This window comes from Phodopus roborovskii, unplaced genomic scaffold, assembly GCF_943737965.1.
Source record: "Phodopus roborovskii unplaced genomic scaffold, PHOROB, whole genome shotgun sequence".
Lineage (NCBI taxonomy): Eukaryota > Metazoa > Chordata > Mammalia > Rodentia > Cricetidae > Phodopus > Phodopus roborovskii.
Window position 1 is genome coordinate 32,774,964 of NW_026126407.1, and position 18,856 is coordinate 32,793,819.

The following is an 18,856-nucleotide window of genomic DNA, read 5'->3' on the forward strand; positions in this document are numbered from 1 at the left end:
CATGTGTCATAATTCTCTTGCATTAGTTGGCCCTTCCTTAACTTCTTTGGAAGGTACCCTTTATTAAAAAGCCCCTGTTACAATTTATTAATATCATCCTTCCTTACTCTCTAATCAACCCCATGAGGCAGGAACTGTCCTTAAAAGCTATAAACAAAGGTTCTTGTAAGTTAGATGAGCTGCCAAGTTTGTGGCATTAACAAGAGGCAAAGCCCAACCTTGAACCCCATCCCTCCACTCTTGTGTTGGTTTTACACCTTCAGAAAGAATGACATCTAATGGCGTGTTTCACAAATGGTTCCATAGTTGGCTGAAACTTAATTCTCAATGGCAGCCACATTCTAGGTACCTGAGAAAGGCTCCTATATCCAAAAGCCTCTCCTAACTCACCTCCCTTAGAGACTGACAGTCCCACTGATAGAATGTCTCATTAGTTAAGGTGACCCATGTCCTAGGATCCATTTCCTGAGGGCAATGACATTTAGGTAACATTTAACATCATTATCAAACAAGACACCATTAATTATTCAGACAACACATCTAACAAGCTTCCAAAGGACCGAGGCATGGAACCAGTACAATTTTATAGGGGATGGTGAGGTGAGTGACAAAAGGCAGTTACAGAGCAGGAGTGTGCTGCAGGGTGTTATTGTGACACTGAATAACTAAGAGACATGGGAAAGCCAGATGTGGCAAAGACATCACTAGTAGTCTACCTCACTACCTGTCAACTGTAAGCACAATTACGAATGAGGTCACAGATAGCACAGAGCAGGATATGTTGCTATACATGCAGTTCTTTTCCCACTGAGTACACAACCTGTGATGCCTACAAACATTGCCATGTGTCATCAGGACCATGGTGGGTACCACTGTGGCTGATTGAATAGAAAAATCGATCCCCATCATGACCCTTCAGAGGCTTTTCTCCCAAGAGTCTCCTCAGAGTCCCTCTCAGATGGAGGCAGGTGGAGGCTTCAGGATATTTGGTTAGGAACACTTCACTGGCTCACAAAGGGATGGAATATTTTCTAATAGTAAATTTCTGGAAACAATCAAAATGAAAACCTTCTCTTCTCTCTTGCTTAAACAATGTAATATCTCCTCACAGAAAAAGCGCACATTGAAAGGCTCCATTGAACTTTCCAGAATCAAGTGTGTGGAGATCGTCAAGAGTGACATTAGCATCCCATGCCACTATAAGTACCCTTTTCAGGTAAGCCCATCAGGACTATAATGGACAGCTTTCTGGCCATGGGCCATGGTTAGAATGCCCAGCCCTTGTGAGAGAAGATGGTGAAAGTATGAATCTCACCTATGCTGAGAGCCAAGCCCACAGGAAGTGTTGTGTGTTATTCTCCCAACCTGTAACATACATTCATTCATTGATTCATTCATTCCACAAAGGCACAGACTCTTGGACAGGTTTTTGGTTTCCTGTAGGGCTGTGTATTGAACCTGGGGCTTTGTACATGCTGTGCAGTGCTCTACCACTTACTACAGCCCCAGCCTTGGGGGTCCTGTTTCCTTAACTTCTCTGCAGTTTCTGAAATGTCACAATCTGATAGCTACCTGAAGATGGTGGTGATGTTCAAAATAGCAGTCACCTATGGGATGTGAATGTTTATGTAGAGATGGTAATCTGAATTAAATAGTATTAAAGAAGTGATAATTTTCAAGGGGTCAGCAAGATGGATCAGCAGGTAGAAGTACTTGTATGTAGGCCTGGTGACCTGAGTTAGATCCCCCGGATCTCAGAAGGTGGGAGAAAAGAACTCTGAGAATTGTCCTCTGACTTCCACATCCATACCATGGTGTACTCTCTTCCACAGGCACACAGTGAAAGAGAGGGACAGTACCAGTGGAGTAGATATCTCTTCCCATATCCCAGGCACCTTTATGTTTCCCAGCCTGAAGGGCAGATATCCCTAGATTGTGTTTGTTTGTTTGTTTTCCAGTGCTGGGAATTGAACCCAGGATCCTGAGCATGTACTAGACAAGTGTTCTACCTCTTAGCTACATCTCCAGCCAGATGGTCCATTTTTAATGAGTCACAGAACAGGACATTTTTTTTTCCTACTAGAAAAGTAGCCCCCATGAATTGGACCTTCTCCCTCTTTCTTTCTCTTCCTTCCTCCTTCTTTTCCATACCACCAGACTGGTTTAGAACATAGAACCCCCTGCCTTAGGCTCCCAAGTGCTGAGATTACAGAATGTAATCAACCTGAGTTGGAAGTTATAAATCTGGAAGTAAAATGAATGACACAAATTCCCAGAAATTAAAAGTATCAATCACAAATGAGTCTTGTGGGGGAGAAACTAATAGCATTTCAAAGACCCAAGGCTTGCTTAGTAGTTTCCTACTTTAGAATTGTGCTCTGATTGTGCGGGGTGCCATCCATCCATGAGGAAAGCTGAGTGAACATATGTAGGGTCCACACTGGGCAACTCCTTGTGTATTTTAAACTTTGCTAAGAATTTTAAAAGTATCTTGAGTCCATGTTTGTCATCTAACAACTTATTCTTACATACACCAGGAAGGTTTCCTTATACTGAAAAATTAAGATGAGAAATAAACATGTTATCTGGTCAAAAGACCAACTTCTCTTTCCCTTGGTACTTGGATTGGGCAAATAACCACTGTGGTGTGATTACCAAGACAAGCCACCTACACTATGGAGGGTCACCCTAATGGCACAGCATCCAAGCACTCTGATGAGAAACATACTAGTTCCCAAGTGACCCAGGTTAAATGATGATAAATACTGGGATGGGCCTGTGGTGGGTTCCCCACTTCTGGCTACACTGCTCATCTTGGGCTCTTGTGTGTTTCTAGGTCATGCATGACAACTACCTCCTGTATGTGTTTGCTCCAGACTGTGAGAGCCGGCAGCGCTGGGTACTCACCCTTAAAGAAGGTAATTACACTCCTGTGCTGTTGAGTCACCACCACCTCAGTCCTGTGCTGGGCTTGAACTCCAGGAAGCAATACAGTAATATCTGCAAGCAACTGGTATTCAAACTTTATCCCATTGGTTGTCAGCTAATGCCTTGAGTTTCTATCATGGACCCAAGAACAGCAACCAGTATAAGCTAAGGATTGTCCAAAGTCAGCCCACACCACCTGTTCATGTGAGGCTCCAAGATAAAAACAGGTCCTGTATTTTAAATCACTTAAAGGGACTATTTAAGTCCACATGAGGCCATTTTGCCTGTTGGCCAGTCAAACCTAAAATACTTACTATCTGACATTTTAAAAATGTTAGCTTACTCTAGTAGAGCAAGAAAAGTTTAGAATGAGGACCCTTCTAGTTAGATCCCAGGGTTTGGTATCCTGGTTCTTGCTTGTGCTTCTGAGCAATTTCTCAACTTCAGTATTCCCAGCTGTCAAACTGGAGAGGGAAGGGAGCTCATTAGGTTCTCTCCACAGAGCTACAGTGGGTAAAACTCTTGGAACTAGCAGGCATGACCAATGCCCAGGAAACATTAGCTTGTTTGTTTGTTTTTGAGACAGAAGTTCACTGACCTCCAGTTTTCTAAGTAGCTCTTGATCTTCCTGCCTCTACATCCTAGGTGCTGGAATTACAGGTATGCACCACCATACCCTCCTTTCTTCATTCTCACATTCCTGGCAGCACAATTAGAGGCCACACAGTGTTTAAGTTCATGGGATGAGGAGACAGGGTTCAGCAGTGAAAGTCCAGAAACTGGACCTCTGTGCATCTCTGTTTTCTTGGCTATAAAAGTCATGTAAGCATAGTCACAGGGCCCTTGTAAGAATCAAATGAGTTAGGACATTTAAGGTACATTTAAAAATTCTCATCCCAAACAGTACTTGATCAATGTTATTATTCTTATTCTTTAGCCTGAAGCCTCCTGTGTATCAGGAGACCTGTCTCTAGGCAACTGTGAGGAGTAAGGAAGCAAGACCCTTACCATGTCTGGAGCCACAGTCCTTCTGTCTGAAAAATGAGACTAAAGTTATATCCTAGGTTTCCACAGTCAAATGAATCTCAAATGGGATGGGAACCAGCAAGCTTTAAGACAACTAGAAAGTACTCTCAAGTCCAGTGGCCATGGTAGAAAACAGACGCTAAGCCAAAACTAATAAAGAGCCCCAGCTACATTCATTTGCCTGTTGTGTTGTTTAGTTTTGTTTTTTGAGACAGAGTTTCTCTGTGTAGCCCTGGCTGTCCTGGAACTCACACTGTAGACCAGGCTGGCCTGAAACTCAGAGTACCTGTCTCTGCCTCCCAAGTGCTGGGATTAAAGGCATACTCACTACTGCCTGGCTTTTCTCCATATATTATACCATGGTTTTGATCCAAATTTTAGAACCAGAAGTATCTCTAGAGAATCAATAATGTTGTTTTTGTTGTTTTTAACTAGTGGAGTCCCTTCTATTCCTAAGAAATTTTACTTCAAAGCCATAAGCCTAGAGAAAATAAAAGCAAATTTACAGGGCCCCAGAGCAGCTTGGTTGGTAGAGTACTAACCTACCATGCATGAAGTCCTGGGTTCTAACACCCAGCACCATACACACTTGACATGGTAGTGCCCACCTGGGATCCCAGCATGTGGAGGATAGAGGCAAGAAGATCTAGAGTGTAAGGACATACTCAGCTACATGAGCCCTTTCCTTAAAAAAATAAAACAGCAAATCCGGTGTCATTCAAAGTGAGAGAGATGGAAATTCCACCCTCTTAACTTTCTCTTTAACCCCCCAATGCTTCATCATAGCACACACTCATCAGGTTGAGGGCATAGCAGGGAAATCTGGGGAGAGTGAGGCTTACATGAGAGTTCTCCATCCTAGAGACACACAGCCAAAGGGAAGCAGAACCAGAGGAGAAACTATATCTGCTGCTGACTGGCTTAACCCACACTCCCTCAATAAGGAGCACCATGAATTGCCTGACTCAGGACTCAGGCACTCAGGACATGCCTGCCTCAGGGTCCCATCTCAGGGAGTTAAAAGATTGCTAGTGTTTGATCAGCTGGCCTGTAAATGAGCCCTCTGTTGATACCAACTTCTTACAGAAACGAGGAATAACAACAGCCTGGTATCCAAGTATCACCCTAATTTCTGGATGGATGGGCGGTGGAGGTGCTGTTCCCAGCTGGAGAAGCTTGCAGTAGGCTGTGCCCCCTATGACCCAACCAAGAACGGTAAGACTATGGTAAAGAGACAAAGAGGGAACCATCTCAGCTTTCCATCAACAGGGGGGTCTGAGACCCAAGGGAAATTTTTCTATTTCCAGAATTTTCACTGGGACACCTATGTCTACCATCTCTTCCATGCTTTTCTACTTCATAGTCCATGCACTCTAAGTATGGTCCTTAGTCAGCCATCTGTGCTACCTGGGTGTTAGTTATAAATATTTTTTTAAAAGTATCTGGTCCTGCCCAATCTACGAGACCAGAATGTGCATGCTAACAAGATCCATGGAACACTGGTAGACAACAGTAAAATCTGAAAAGTACTGCAGTAGCCTGTTGGGAAAATTGAACAGTCTTCTTAGATCTTAAATTACATAGACAGCCCTAAATAACTATATCCCCTTATTTCTTTCTTTTAATGACATCACCCCATGGATATGTCTAATTATATAAATTCAACTCCAAAAGCTTCAGGGAGAGAGAAAACTTCTCTTAATTTTAACTCTGGCTTCTTCCTGCCTGGTGTTCAGACTTGCCCTTGATCTGTTCAGTCTCAGAGAAAAAGAATCCATAGTCTGGATCCATCAAAAGCCCAGTCCTGGGGATTGGACTGTGTCTTAATTTGTATCTAACATCATGGTGACTTAGGGACACCTCCATTGAACTTCAACTGTGTCTTAATTTGTATCTAACATCATGGTGACTTAGGGACACCTCCATTGAACTTCAGCTCTGCTCAAATGCATCTTCATAACACTATGCTTGGGTTTTTTACTGCTATCTCCAGTGGAGAGAGAGGTCAAAGAAATGGATGGCCTCGAGCAGTTCAAGGTCACACAGTTAGGACAGGATAGAAACGAATGTTTTACTTCCAGTTTTCTCATCTCAGCCTCTCCTACCACAGACATTATTTCTCATCCTGTGGTTTTTACTGTCCTAACATAAAGCGGATATAACACATAGTTGGGTTTCCCATGGCTTCCTGAGTCACAGCCTCCCACAGCTATTTTAAAAACCACTGCTTTTCACCTTGCACTTGGGAAAGAAAGAGTCCAGGTCATCAGTCTACCAGCCTTCATGAATAATATTTAGCATTGTGGAGGTCAGTGCCTACTCCTTAGTACTGTTGGCCCTACTGGCTGTATCTGAGCAGAGAGAACAGAAGTTTGATTACATGGATCACCTTGGGGAGTTGGCAGGATGTCTGGCTCTTGATAGGAAGCCCTCCCAGAGTCAGAGCTGGTCTCTGATTCTACCAGTACTCTTCTGTGGACCCTTGTAGGAGTCACCTGACAACCTGGGGCCCTAATGTCCTCAGTTCTAAAGTGGTACAAGAGGTCTCAGAACACTAAGGCAATGTAATCCCTCACCCATCCCCCATGTAGGTTACAGTGCCCCTCAGCAAGCTTCACAGGCTTTCCCTCACCCGGAGGCATGTGACTGAGGTGTTATAAGTGGTTGAGTAACTCAATATGACTACCCTTGAGAAGGGCTGATCTTCACCAGCTCCTCCACGCTGACCCCAGTAGCTGAAGAGTTTTCAGCCATGACCATGCCTGTGAGGTGCAGCTGTTTGACTGATAACTTTGCTTTTGCAACCCACTGCCATCTCTTCTGACTTAGTTAAATAACATCCCTCCCCACAGTTTTGGCAGGATTGCAAGCAGTGTGGGGAAGCATACTTCATGGTGCACACAGCACATCACATTCCTGGGGTAAAGACTCTGAGGATTTCTTGTGTTGAATGCATCAACAGTGCAAGGTCTATGAGCATAGGGTTTTCTTGTTGCATAACTTTATTTGTTCCTTAACTTCTCTGAGCCTTTCAGGTAATTTCTTCCTAAGTGGATAGAATAATAAGCAGCTATGTCAAGTGACTGTTGGAAGACTCACCAGGGCAGTAGAAAGCTCTTAGCACACTGACAGCCCGTAATGAGCTCTCAGTAAAAAAAAAAAAAAAAAAAGGGTAACTGTGTTCATTCACCTTTCTTATTTGTGATGAAAGCATCCAAGTCTAAGATACTGCAGCATCTAAGAAACAGCAAAATAGTTGAGAGGAAATGACCTAGCGACACATTTCTGCCACCACAGGCAGTCCTAACTATATCCCATCCCCACATTACACACAGAGAGAATAAGGACAAAAAGAGCAAGATTACTAAAGAAAGACAAAGTGACCAGTCACAAGATGACCAGGCATAGAAGAAGCTCAACCTGGTGATGCTACGGTTAATCCAGTGTCCTGGTCCAGGTCCCATGCTAAATAGAAACCAGACCTGGCATACGTGCGTGCGTGCATACGTGTGTGTGTGTGTGTGTGTGTGTGTGTGTGTGTGTGTGTGTGTGCACATGCATGCATGCCTCTTACTGGCAATTAAAAGTGGGGCTTTTGCATACAAGTGAGTTATAATAACCCCAGCCCAGAAGCTAGAGTTTAGATTGTGTATGATTTCTTTGTCTGTTCACTGTTTACACAACCCAATACTCCAACCTACCCTTGCTCAAGGAGTCAGCATGGGATTGTGCTCCAGTGTCCACATATGAATCTTAGTCTATCACATCCATGATGTGGGATGTCTTCAACTCTACCACATGTAGGAATGACAACCTTCCAGCCTCCCGATACAGCCCATTCTCTTACCTCCAATGCTTAAAGAGATCATTGTCCTGAACTGAAATCTGTACACACACCCATGCCTCTCATGCTTCTCTCTCTCTCTCTCTCTCTCTCTCTCTCACACACACACACACACACACACACACATTTTTTTGGGTGTCCATAGCTTCTAGGCCTGGCCTGTGATGTAAGGAACATGGTCCACATAAATCAACTGAGAGATGGAGATGAAGATAAAGGAAGCAGAGAAGGATAAGGAGAAAAGAGGCAAGAAAGAGGACATAAGAAGACACATGGAAATGAGGGAGGGGAGAGATTGATTTTGAAGGAGAGAGATGATTTTTAAGTGAGGCATCAGAATATATATTTAAATGCCTCAAGGCAACTAAAAGCAGCCCTCATCCCACTCAGAAAGCACAATGCCCTCCCACATCATCAAGCCCACAGTGGCATCAGGAAGGTAGTGAGTCATTGTCTCTGAGTCACATATCCCCACTCCTGAGCTCAGAAGGTGACATATGCATTCATGGAAGTTTCTCTACCTGCAGAGAAGAGCCCAAATCTTGGTCTCTTCCCAGGCAGGGGATACAAAAATCCTAAAATATTGGCTTCTGGACGTCTCTAGTGTCTTCTAGAAAGGGGAATTGGAAACCAACAAGTGCAAAAGATGAAAGACAAGTCTGGCAAGGCCGATTCCGGTGTCTATGTCATCACCTTTCTGCCCTCTCTCTTCACTCCTTTCCTTGGGCCCCTTCTCTGAAAGCCTGGGGTTTCATGTTCTTCTTTTTCTCTTTTTCGTGTTTCAGCTTCAAAGAAGCCTCTTCCTCCTACTCCCGAAGACAACAGAGTAAGTGAGGTGGGCTTGTGTGCTGGGCTTGTGTGCTATAAGACCTCTGTCTCTCAGATTTATGTGCGTGTAGTAGACAGCTGCAATTGGGGTATACTTAACAGTGGTTTTAGGGACTATTTAGTGCTGTAGTCCTCAACCTTTCTCATGCTGCAACTCTTTAATGCAGTTGCTCACATTATGGTTATCTCCAACCATATAATTACTTTTGTTGCTACTTCATGACTATAATTTTTGCTACTGTTATGCATTATAATGTAAATATCTGATATGCAGGGTATCTAATATGCAACCCCTGTGAGTCATTCAGCACCAAAGGGGTCATGACCCACAGGTTGAAAAATGTTTGTTTAATGAGTTTATCCACTTAGAGGATCACTCCAGTCCTGGACTGTCACCTCACTGTACACAGTCTACAAGCACTGATACCAAGCTGTCTTTATGCCTGAGCATAGAGCACTCCAGAGACAAACACCTGTTAAGACTTTATGGATTCCAAATCACTTCCACACTTTTGCTATTTATGATAAAGCTGTGGCTTCTATTCACTTGGAAGGGTTATAGTTTTATCCTTGCTTTTAAACTTAGCAAAACATGTATCAAGAAGTCTTGAGGTTTTTCAGGGCTACCAGCCTAGGGAATGATGCTGTCCACAGTGAGCTGAGCCTTCCCATATCAATTACAACAAGACAATCCCCCACAGACATGCCCAGGAGCCAATCTGATCTAGGCAGTTGCTCAGTTGGTACTCTCTTCCGAGATAATTCTTAGTTAGCTGTTATCAAGTTGACAGTTAAGGCTAACCAGGACATGCTCTACTTGAGGAAGACTGTGGAGTTACCCTAAATGTATCTGCTTATGTCCTTCTCCCTGGCTCCCAGGCAAGTCCTCTTCTTGCCACTGTTGCCCAGCCTGCATAGTCTTTCAGCATAGTGGATCTCTACCCACCTACAGTCAGAACTCCCAGGGCCCAGAAATATTCTCACCTGTGCAGTAAGTAGAGTGGCCAAGAAATGGGACCCTCATTTCCAAGCCTCCTCTTTGTACTTGGGACCTCAACCAGTCCTTCCTGAGCCTCATTGCCCTCTGTTTCTATAAATGCCAAGCCTTGATTTAATTTAGTGATTCTCAACCACAGACCTAATGTCTCCTTTTTATGAGAAATGTTTTTTAAAGATTCTTCTGTTGTCCTGTGGGTGGGGAATTCATGAGTAGGGACTGCAGAGATAGCTCAGCAGTAAAAAGCAATGACTGCTCTTCCAAAGGATTCAAGTTCTGTCCCCACACCCATACTGGGTTACTCACAAGCAGCTGTCTGAAGCTTTAGCTCCAAGGGATCCAGTGCTATCTTCAGGCTTCTGAGGGTACCAACACTCATGTGGCATAGATACCAATACACATAGACACACACACACACACACACACACACACACACAAATAAAAAGAAAGATGTTTTTAAAAATCTTAAATAGTACAATTTATGTAAACAAATACTTCTTAAGAGAATAAATAAATATACTATTTGTAATAATAAACATAAAATAGGATAACTTGTATTCTTAAATGAAAATATGGGGCCATGAGTGTGGGAAGACGATAAAATATGCCAATACCCATAGGCAGAATCCATTGAATTTGGCAATAAGTACTGGAATGTCTTACTGATGGCTCATCTCTAGTGTTTCCATGGGTTATATGATTTTCCAAAATGGCGGATAAAACAAGGGTAAGCTTCCTCGGTGCACAAGTAGTGAACTCCTGGAAATTCTTTTTATTGGATAGAGGTATGATGTGGCCTTCAGGTCTTCAGTTATATCATAAAACTCCAATGAGCTATGTCCACTTTGCAACAGTGTACCATAATTATTTGCAGGTTTTCACCATGTGGATGAAAATTCAAAAGTTGTAAAGTCTGTGAGATACTGCAGAACATTTTGTATTCTTGGCACTTGCCTACTAAATACCCATGGTGCCCCACAAACTTGGTACTGTCTGCATGTCCCACTATGTGCTCTCCTTGACCTCTGTAGAAATGTACTACCATCATCCAAGCCTCTGTGCTAGCATTTTTCCTTTAAGGGTTAATCAGGGAGTTATATCTACAGTAACATGAATAACATGTCACTTCTGCACCTTCTTCCAGTGCCTTGAACACAGTTTCTCCATGTGTTAGTTCTATATGAAGCCTCAGGTCAACAGGCTCTTAGCTATCTGGAGGACCCAACCCATCACCTATTTCAAGCTCCATAAATACCATACTTCAGTGTACTCAGAGAATTTGTGACTGCCCAACACTACATCACTTTCTAGCCAGTAACTCCATTTTTTCCTATATTTGCTTTATTCCCACTCGGTCTCACATGTGTTCATCTTGACTTCTAGCAGTTGTTTGCCTTATCAGCTGTTCTTCATGTCATTAATATTTCACCCTAATTGAAATATGGTATGTGTCTTAGGGTTTCTATTGCTGTGAAGAAACACCATGATCACCTCAGCTCTTATAAAGGAAAGTGTTTAATTGGGGCTGGCTTACAGTTTCAAAGGTTTAGTTCACTATCATCATAGTGGGAAGCATGGCAGTGTCCAGGCAGACATGGTGCTGGAGAAAAAGCTGAGACTCCTACATCTTGATCTGCAGGTAGCAGAAGGAGACACTCAGCCATGCTGAGGGAAGCTTGAACATATGAAACCTCAAAGCCCACCCCTATAGTGACACAGTTCCTCCAATAGTACCACTCCCTATGGGCCATGTTCAAAACACATAAGTTTGTGGAGGACATTCTTATTAAAACCACCGTAGTGTGGAACAGAGATATAGGTCAAGGTTTCTGCAAGAGGAAGAAAGGAGCCATGTGTTACTGTAGAGGAGGCATTGAGATGAATTCTCTGAGAGTTGGATATGTCCATTCCCTGCCATGGGATCTGATTCTCCATTCTAAATAGAAGCAATGGTGAAATGTTCTCTTGAGGGAATTCCAGCCCTGATAGCCTCTGATTTGATGGATCTTGGCAAATCCACAAATCAGATGAACCAATATAGAAACCAATAAATTTCTATGAAAAGTACATGGCTTCTTGGGATTAACTGGGGTCAGAATTTACCTTACAGAATGACAGAAATGCATACTGTTGCTATTTGTATCTTTTCATCCCCATAATTCTAACTCACAAAGAATGCCAACTTGAAGAAGGCAACTGTCTCTACAAATGACCTCAGTGGGTGGAAGGAGCTGGCATATTGACCTAGTTTAAATCCAGGATCCCCAGGACTCAATCCCTACTTATGTCTTCACTTGGTTTTGTTGTTTCTTGTCCAGCGGTCACTTCAGGAACCTGAAGAAACCCTGGTCATTGCCTTGTATGACTACCAAACCAATGACCCCCAGGAGCTTGCCCTGCAGTGTGATGAAGAATACTACCTGCTGGACAGCTCTGAGATCCACTGGTGGAGGGTTCAAGATAAGAACGGGTAAGACAAGTACATGGCTGCTGTGAGAACGAAGCAAATATGGGAAGGAAGTCTAACTTCATTCAGCTGTCCTGAGGCTGAATTGGAAAGCAGAACTGAGCTCAGTGGAAGGGAGAGAGGAGTGAACTAGTCATTCCTCTTCTCGGAAGTAGCAGAGAGGCTTTCCCTTGCCATTCTTACTCCCTGTGCCTCATGTAAAGTAAGTGGAAAGAAAAGGTGTGTAAAGATGGCACAGAATAGCGGTTATGTTAGAAAGTCTCAGGTGGCACCAGAGACTTCATTATGAAAGCAATCATTACATAATGTATGGAGACAACAAGGTTCTAAAAATACTAATGGCCAACTCTGAAAAACATCTCATGAGCCCCATATTACTGTGACCAATATTCTCATATATTAACATCAAGTGTTAATAACAGGTAGTTGTGAACCACCATGTTGGTGCTTATAGGAGTCAAACCTAGGTCCTCTGCAAGAGTAACAAGTGCTCTTGTTACACCGAGCCATTTCTGTAGCCCCTTCTGGGTTATTTTGAACAAAGCTTGAATGTAGACCGGGCAATATTTATGTAGCATGACACGTTTTTGGATGTTTACATGTATGTGCACATATATCTCAATTCTAACTATGGAAATGTTAAGTCAGAGTATAATGTTTTCATTTTAACAGATAATTTCTACTAGAATTTTACCAAGTTTGCATGTCCCCAACAGGATATAGAAAAGCCAGTGCTGGCTAGTATTGTTTTGAAAGACTGTGAGAAGGGTCTACTTTTGTACATTTTTGTACATCAGCAGGATCTAGAGGTATTTTAGATGTAATCAAGTTTCACTAGTAAGAACAAGAAGCCAAGAAAGTTGAAGGACTCCTTCAACTGTTCGGTGGTGCTGAGGGGTGAATACAAAGTGAATTCAAGATCTGCAAAGCTATCTACAATGTAAAAGGTGTTGATAATGCTTATTAACTTTTTGTCCTGTTTTTTTTTTCTGTAATATTAATTCCAGCTCAAATGTGACATTTGATCTTGGAATCCAGCTTGATCTTTTTTTGATCTTATGCAGGGTCTCATGCTGCACCTCAGGCTGGCCTGAACTCATTGTGTAACCCAGGCTGGGCTCAAATCCACAGCTTTCCTCCTGCTTCAGCCTCTGGAGTACTAAGATCACCAGCATGGGCCATCTGATCAACTTAACATTATCATTTCTCTTGTGGTTCTTTATCTGAATATGCTCAGCCAGGGAGGTTTTAAACTTAAAAGTGGACAGCACCAGCTGGGGATGAGCTTTAAGGACCTGTGGTTAGAAAGTTGGGGTCTTACATCTTAATTACTTTGATTTCCTTATTGGAAAATGATGGCATAAAGTAGAAAATAAAGATTAAAAAGTAATTTTTCCAGTAGAGGAAATTTCATGATGAGAACAGCAAACTAAAGCCTTAAAGTAAATAGCCACTTGTTATTTATTATATTTTATGGTTTGTGGTGGAGTGTGTTGCTTTCAACTAAGCATATCTATGTTACTTTCATTAGCTGTTCTACCCCATTTTTAAATGTTTTATCATAAATGCCAATAATGTGAAACTTCCAATTCTTAAACATTTTAGTGGATTAAATCTACTAAATTGGGATGTATAAAAATCAGTTCTCTACAAGTCTAACCACTTGCTTTCCTTTTTACAGGCATGAAGGATATGCACCAAGTAGTTACCTGGTGGAGAAATCTCCAAATAACCTTGAAACATATGAGTAAGATACTTTTTATTTAACAATTTTTAATTTTACATAAAAATATGGAATGCTTCATGAATTTGCATGTCATGTCATCCATGTGTAGGAACCCTGATAATCTTCTCTGTATCATTCTAATTTTAGTATATGTGCTGCTGAAGCAAGCACACTTTTTTTTTTTTTTTTTTTTGATCACTTACTTATTTGCATGTTTATTGAGACAGGGGCTCATTGTATAGCCCTGGTTGATCTGAAATTCATTATTGAGACCAGGCTAGCCTAAAGCTCAGAGATTGTCCTGCCTCTGCCTCTGCCTCCTAAGTGCTGGGGTTAAAGGCATGTGTCAGCACAACCTGCTCCAATTAGCTTTTTATAACTATGGTAAAGTTTCCTCCCTATTGGTTGACTATAAAAGTTCCCAACAGTTCCTTTTTTTTTTTTTTTTTTTTTTTCCTTTTGGCTGTTTTATTTTCTTCTATTCTCTGATGACCAAAACACTATGGGTTTAACCCAAATAGGAGAAAAAGGAGTGTGGTCAGTATACTGCATTACCTTTTTTTATTAAGTAACAGTTATTGGGACCTTAAAAATACTCTGTAGTAGGGAAATCTTTTACTGGAAATCCCAAGTATTGGTCACTTGAGAAAAAAATCCCTATGAATATTAGATAAAATACCAATTGACTTAAAACATAGTTAAACATAGTATTGCCAATATCAGGACACTATTCAAACCCACAGGTGGTAAGTATCTGCTTAGGCTGTGCTAAGTATTTATCAATAAGCTGTCACTTAGAAGGAAAGTTTATACGTTCAATTTTAGTGGGAATGTTAAATGCTTGTTTGATAAAATCCAATATAGTGTATGAAGTAACCGCCATACATGTGTACTCCCTACCTTGGAGGCTGGAATGTCTACAGCTACCACTTAGATCTTGTTTCTTCATGGCATCCCCACTAAAGACTTCTCGAGGCAGTGGAGCATAAAGACTCCAGGGTTGAGGCAAGGAAAGAATAAGATGAATTTGGGATGTCATGTTGCACTAGAAAGAAAAGAAGTAATATTTTTTGAAAAAGTATTTTAGTGATTTCATCATGTCAAAGTTTAAGGCTATCATTGATCAGATTGGGATAATTTGAATATCAAAACAAATGAGGATAGTAGTGGGCTGTAACTGATTGAATAAAGTAATAATTCATAATAAGTAGATTGATTGTAAGTAACTAAATAAATAAAACAAAGTTTTTTCTTAGGAGAATGCCAACTAATAGATGTAGAATGCTAACAAAGCTTGAAAACCACCTTTTGTAGCTCTTAAGTATTAGCACTGGCAAAATCAATGAATGTCACAACCCAGGATTCAATGTAATAAATATAATAAAGGTTTTTCTTTATTTACAGGCTCAAAGTAATCCCCTCATAAATCAATTATAACTACAAAATGGAGATAACTGGTTGATCTTGTGATCAACTTTCATCTCAATGTGGCTCCAAAATATTGCCCATTATCCCTGCTCCAAAACATATACAATATGAATTTAATCATGAGAACACAGTAGCAAATCCAAATTCTATAAAATAAATGGCCTTTAATCTTCAAGAATATTAAGTTTGATGAAAGCCACAAAAAACTGAAAAATTGGTCCCTGCCAAAGGAAACTAAGGAAGAGAGTAACTAAATGCACAAGTAATACTGGATTGGATTTCTAACCATAAAAATGTTTTATTGCCAACACAGTATTGCTAAAAGCAATACGATTTTGATAAAGTCTACAATTAGATAATATGTAGAGATATTAAAATTCATTATTAAATTGATCTTTATAAGATACTAAATAGAACTCTGGGTACTTAGAAGTAAAAGTTCACTCTCAAGAAATGCAGGAAAAATACACCAGGGCTAATGGGATGGCTCAGAGTGTAGAGTGCTTGCTGTGGGCTGATGATCTGAGTGTGCACAAAGATTCCCAATCTGAGATTCCCAAGTGTGCACAAAGATGAAAGGAGAGATTTAGCTGCATAAAGTTGTCCTCTGACTTACACATGTGTGTGCACATACGTGCATGCATGCACTCACACAAACACACACACACACACACACACACACAATCCCATATGCACACAATAATAAATAAAATATAATAATTAAATACACCCATCAACATGCCAAAAATATCTAGAGAGAATAGTAAATATATAAACTTTCAGCCACTGGTTTATCTTGGAAAAGGGTCAGTGGGAGTTCCTTGATACTGTTTTATAACTTTTCTATAAGATTGAAAAGTTATCATTATTGTATGTATGTGGAAGTCAGATAACAACTTTCTGGAGTTGGTTCTCTCCCCGCACCTCTATGCTCCAGTGGTTTAACTGCTCAGCAATCACTTTTACTAGCTGAGCCATCTTGCCTGCCTTGAAATGCAGAGTTGTGGAGTTCAATCACAATGGGTACATCTACAAAACACTCCTCTATATAAGGTCCAGGGAACCTTATAGGAGATGGGGTGGAGAGATTGTGAGAGCCAGAGGGAGTTGGCTTTGAAGTTGTATCTCCTAATAATGGGAGAAGCTACACCCATAAAATAGTACCCACACAACTGCAAAACTGTGAGATGGACAAAGATGACATGAACATGCAAAGCTGGATGGAGCGAAACCCACAAGGCCTCAATCCTATGTAAAGAACTACAGGCAACTGAGAGAAGAACACACCAATTGGTTGTCCGGTACCAAACAGTCAACCCTGAAAACATACAGACAGGTAGAATTATACAGAACAAACAGTTTATACTTAGTATTAATGCAATAACAATTAGTGGGGGGAGGCTTGGAATATGAAAGAGATTAGGGAGGGGCAGGTAGAAGGGTTTGGAGAAAGGAAAGGGAAGGGAGAAGTATTCTAATTAAATTATAATCTCAAAAGTTAAAAGGGAGAGAGAAAGAAAGAAGATAGCTAACTGTGAGCCTGGGATTAAGCTAGTATGCAGGGTTCCCCTGCAGCTTCTGCTTCAAGCTCCTCCCTTCAGGTCCTGCCTTGGCTTCCCATGATGATGTGCTATAACCTGAAGATGAAGTAATGCCCTCCCCCAAAAATAAATAAATTAGTACTCAATAAATATAAAACACCACAGAAGAAATATATATGATAACCAGAATTTCCACTAGCCCATTGGGATTCTTGCTAGTTCAGTGTGACCAATGTAATGGTTTTTGCAATCTGAATACATGCTAGTAACCAAGTGCTATCATTTCCTTGAGTGTCTTTCAACACTTTGATCAAATATGTGTGAATAGCTCTTCCCTGGGTTGTGAGATGATTCATCCTTTCCAAGAATGTTTATGCTGAGAAGAAACAGATGAGCGATACTTAGCTGAAATAATTGTTTTATATAGTCAGTGCCTTTGGAGGAAAAAATTAATTATTACAAATGACTGCTTGGCTGAATAGCTATATTTCTTTTGGCATGCAACTAAAATCCGTTTGTTTATGCTTCAAGAAGCAAATCCAAAGCCTCAACAAAATAAAAAGTGGTAGAGACTTGATGGAACCCTGGGGGCAAGTTAAAATGGGTAGTTCTGACCTAAAGGAATTTTACATCATTTTCTTAATAAAAACCATATGGTCTGTGAACTAGTTTGTACCGTGCACTGCCAGCTTGCATTTCCAGGGTTATGGAACCCAGCTAGAAATAATGTAACATAAGAAAACATTCTGGTATTTAATATATAGCAAGACATAGAAAAGCTACCCAGACTTTTTATTCTTTAACTTAATTTTTACTACTTTTAGATGAGTCTTGAACGACAACTCAAAAACATGTCATGTAGTAAGAGTATCATTACTTAGTAGCTTAACTGGATTCAGGGTTCCTACCTTTGTCTAGAGGCCGGACTTTGGACAAGTTGTTGTAGCCTACTATTCCTGGGGCTGTATTCCATGACCTACAGTATCCTGAAATTGCAAGTAGTTCTGAACTCAATATGTACTATGTGTTTCTTTCTATATACAGCCTATGGTAGGGTATAGCACAAGAAATAAAAGCCCAGAGACAGATATTAGGGTTCAAGCTGAAGATCAAAAAAGCAAAGCAGCCAAGCCACTAGAGAGTTTTTACCTCTGCCAAGGCTAAGACCAAAAGTGGGGGGCAATTCTGTCCTCACAGTGAGTGACTGCAGACTGCAATGCTCTCCACCAAAACCCTTAGACTGCACTAGACTGTTCCTGTCTCCTCCTCTCTGGTGCTGAGATTAAAGACAAGTCAATCCATGTGGTGGATCAAAGGTGTGAGCTCCGTTTTTCTTTTAGACTGTTTCACTCTCATGTAGCCCAGTGTGGCCTTGAACTCACAGAGATCTGTCTGCTTCTGTCTCCAGAGTGCTGGGATTAAAGTATACCATCACTGCCCAGCCTCTATGGATGTGGCTAGCTTTGTACTCTGATCTTCAGGCAAGCTTTATTAGATCATAAACAAAATATCACCACAGTAGGGTTTACTTTAAATTAGATACATTGAGAAATTAACACTAATGGCTAGTGATGAAATAGAACTTTTAACCATATACTGTAGTAAAATTGTCATCATAACTATTCTTGCAAAATGTTAAGAGTCACTTGAATGCAGACACAGCAATATTGTGGCAGTCTATCTGGTAACCCACACAGCTAGATAGTGTATGTAAGCAGATACGTTATCTCTTGGATGACTTATAGCCTAGATGATCATCATGAAATTTCACCATGCTACCCATAACTTAACGGTAGTTAATTTCTAGAATTGTCCATTTAACATTTTCTGGGACCACAGGTTGGCTGTGGGCAACTGAAATCACAAAACTAAAACTGCAGAAGAGCAGCTACTCACTCCATTTGAGCTCTGATCCCTCCTCTGGTAAAGGATGGGTTAGACGGGACAGAAGCAGGCAAAACACTACACTGCAAATATTTCTCTTCACTACCTGTGCAATGAACACAAGAAGACCTCACTCTATGAGCGTGACACTATTGTGTGCTGAACCCCGAGTGGTTTCATACTTTAG

At 41.1% G+C, this 18,856-nt stretch overlaps 1 protein-coding gene and 1 non-coding gene across 2 annotated transcripts in view; one reads left to right on the forward strand and one right to left on the reverse strand.

Annotated features, from left to right (window-relative positions):
• Positions 1-18,856, forward strand: part of Itk (IL2 inducible T cell kinase) — a 63,214-nt gene that overhangs the window by 19,530 nt on the left and 24,828 nt on the right. The window contains exons 2-7 of the mRNA XM_051180879.1: positions 1,112-1,216; positions 2,837-2,918; positions 5,041-5,169; positions 8,584-8,624; positions 11,942-12,093; positions 13,772-13,837. Coding sequence (XP_051036836.1) covers positions 1,112-1,216; positions 2,837-2,918; positions 5,041-5,169; positions 8,584-8,624; positions 11,942-12,093; positions 13,772-13,837 — 575 coding nt within the window. The remainder of the gene's footprint in view (positions 1-1,111; positions 1,217-2,836; positions 2,919-5,040; positions 5,170-8,583; positions 8,625-11,941; positions 12,094-13,771; positions 13,838-18,856) is intronic.
• On the reverse strand, positions 13,876-13,987 carry LOC127219910 (U6 spliceosomal RNA). The gene has a single exon (XR_007834336.1). It is a non-coding gene; the product is annotated as a U6 spliceosomal RNA (small nuclear RNA).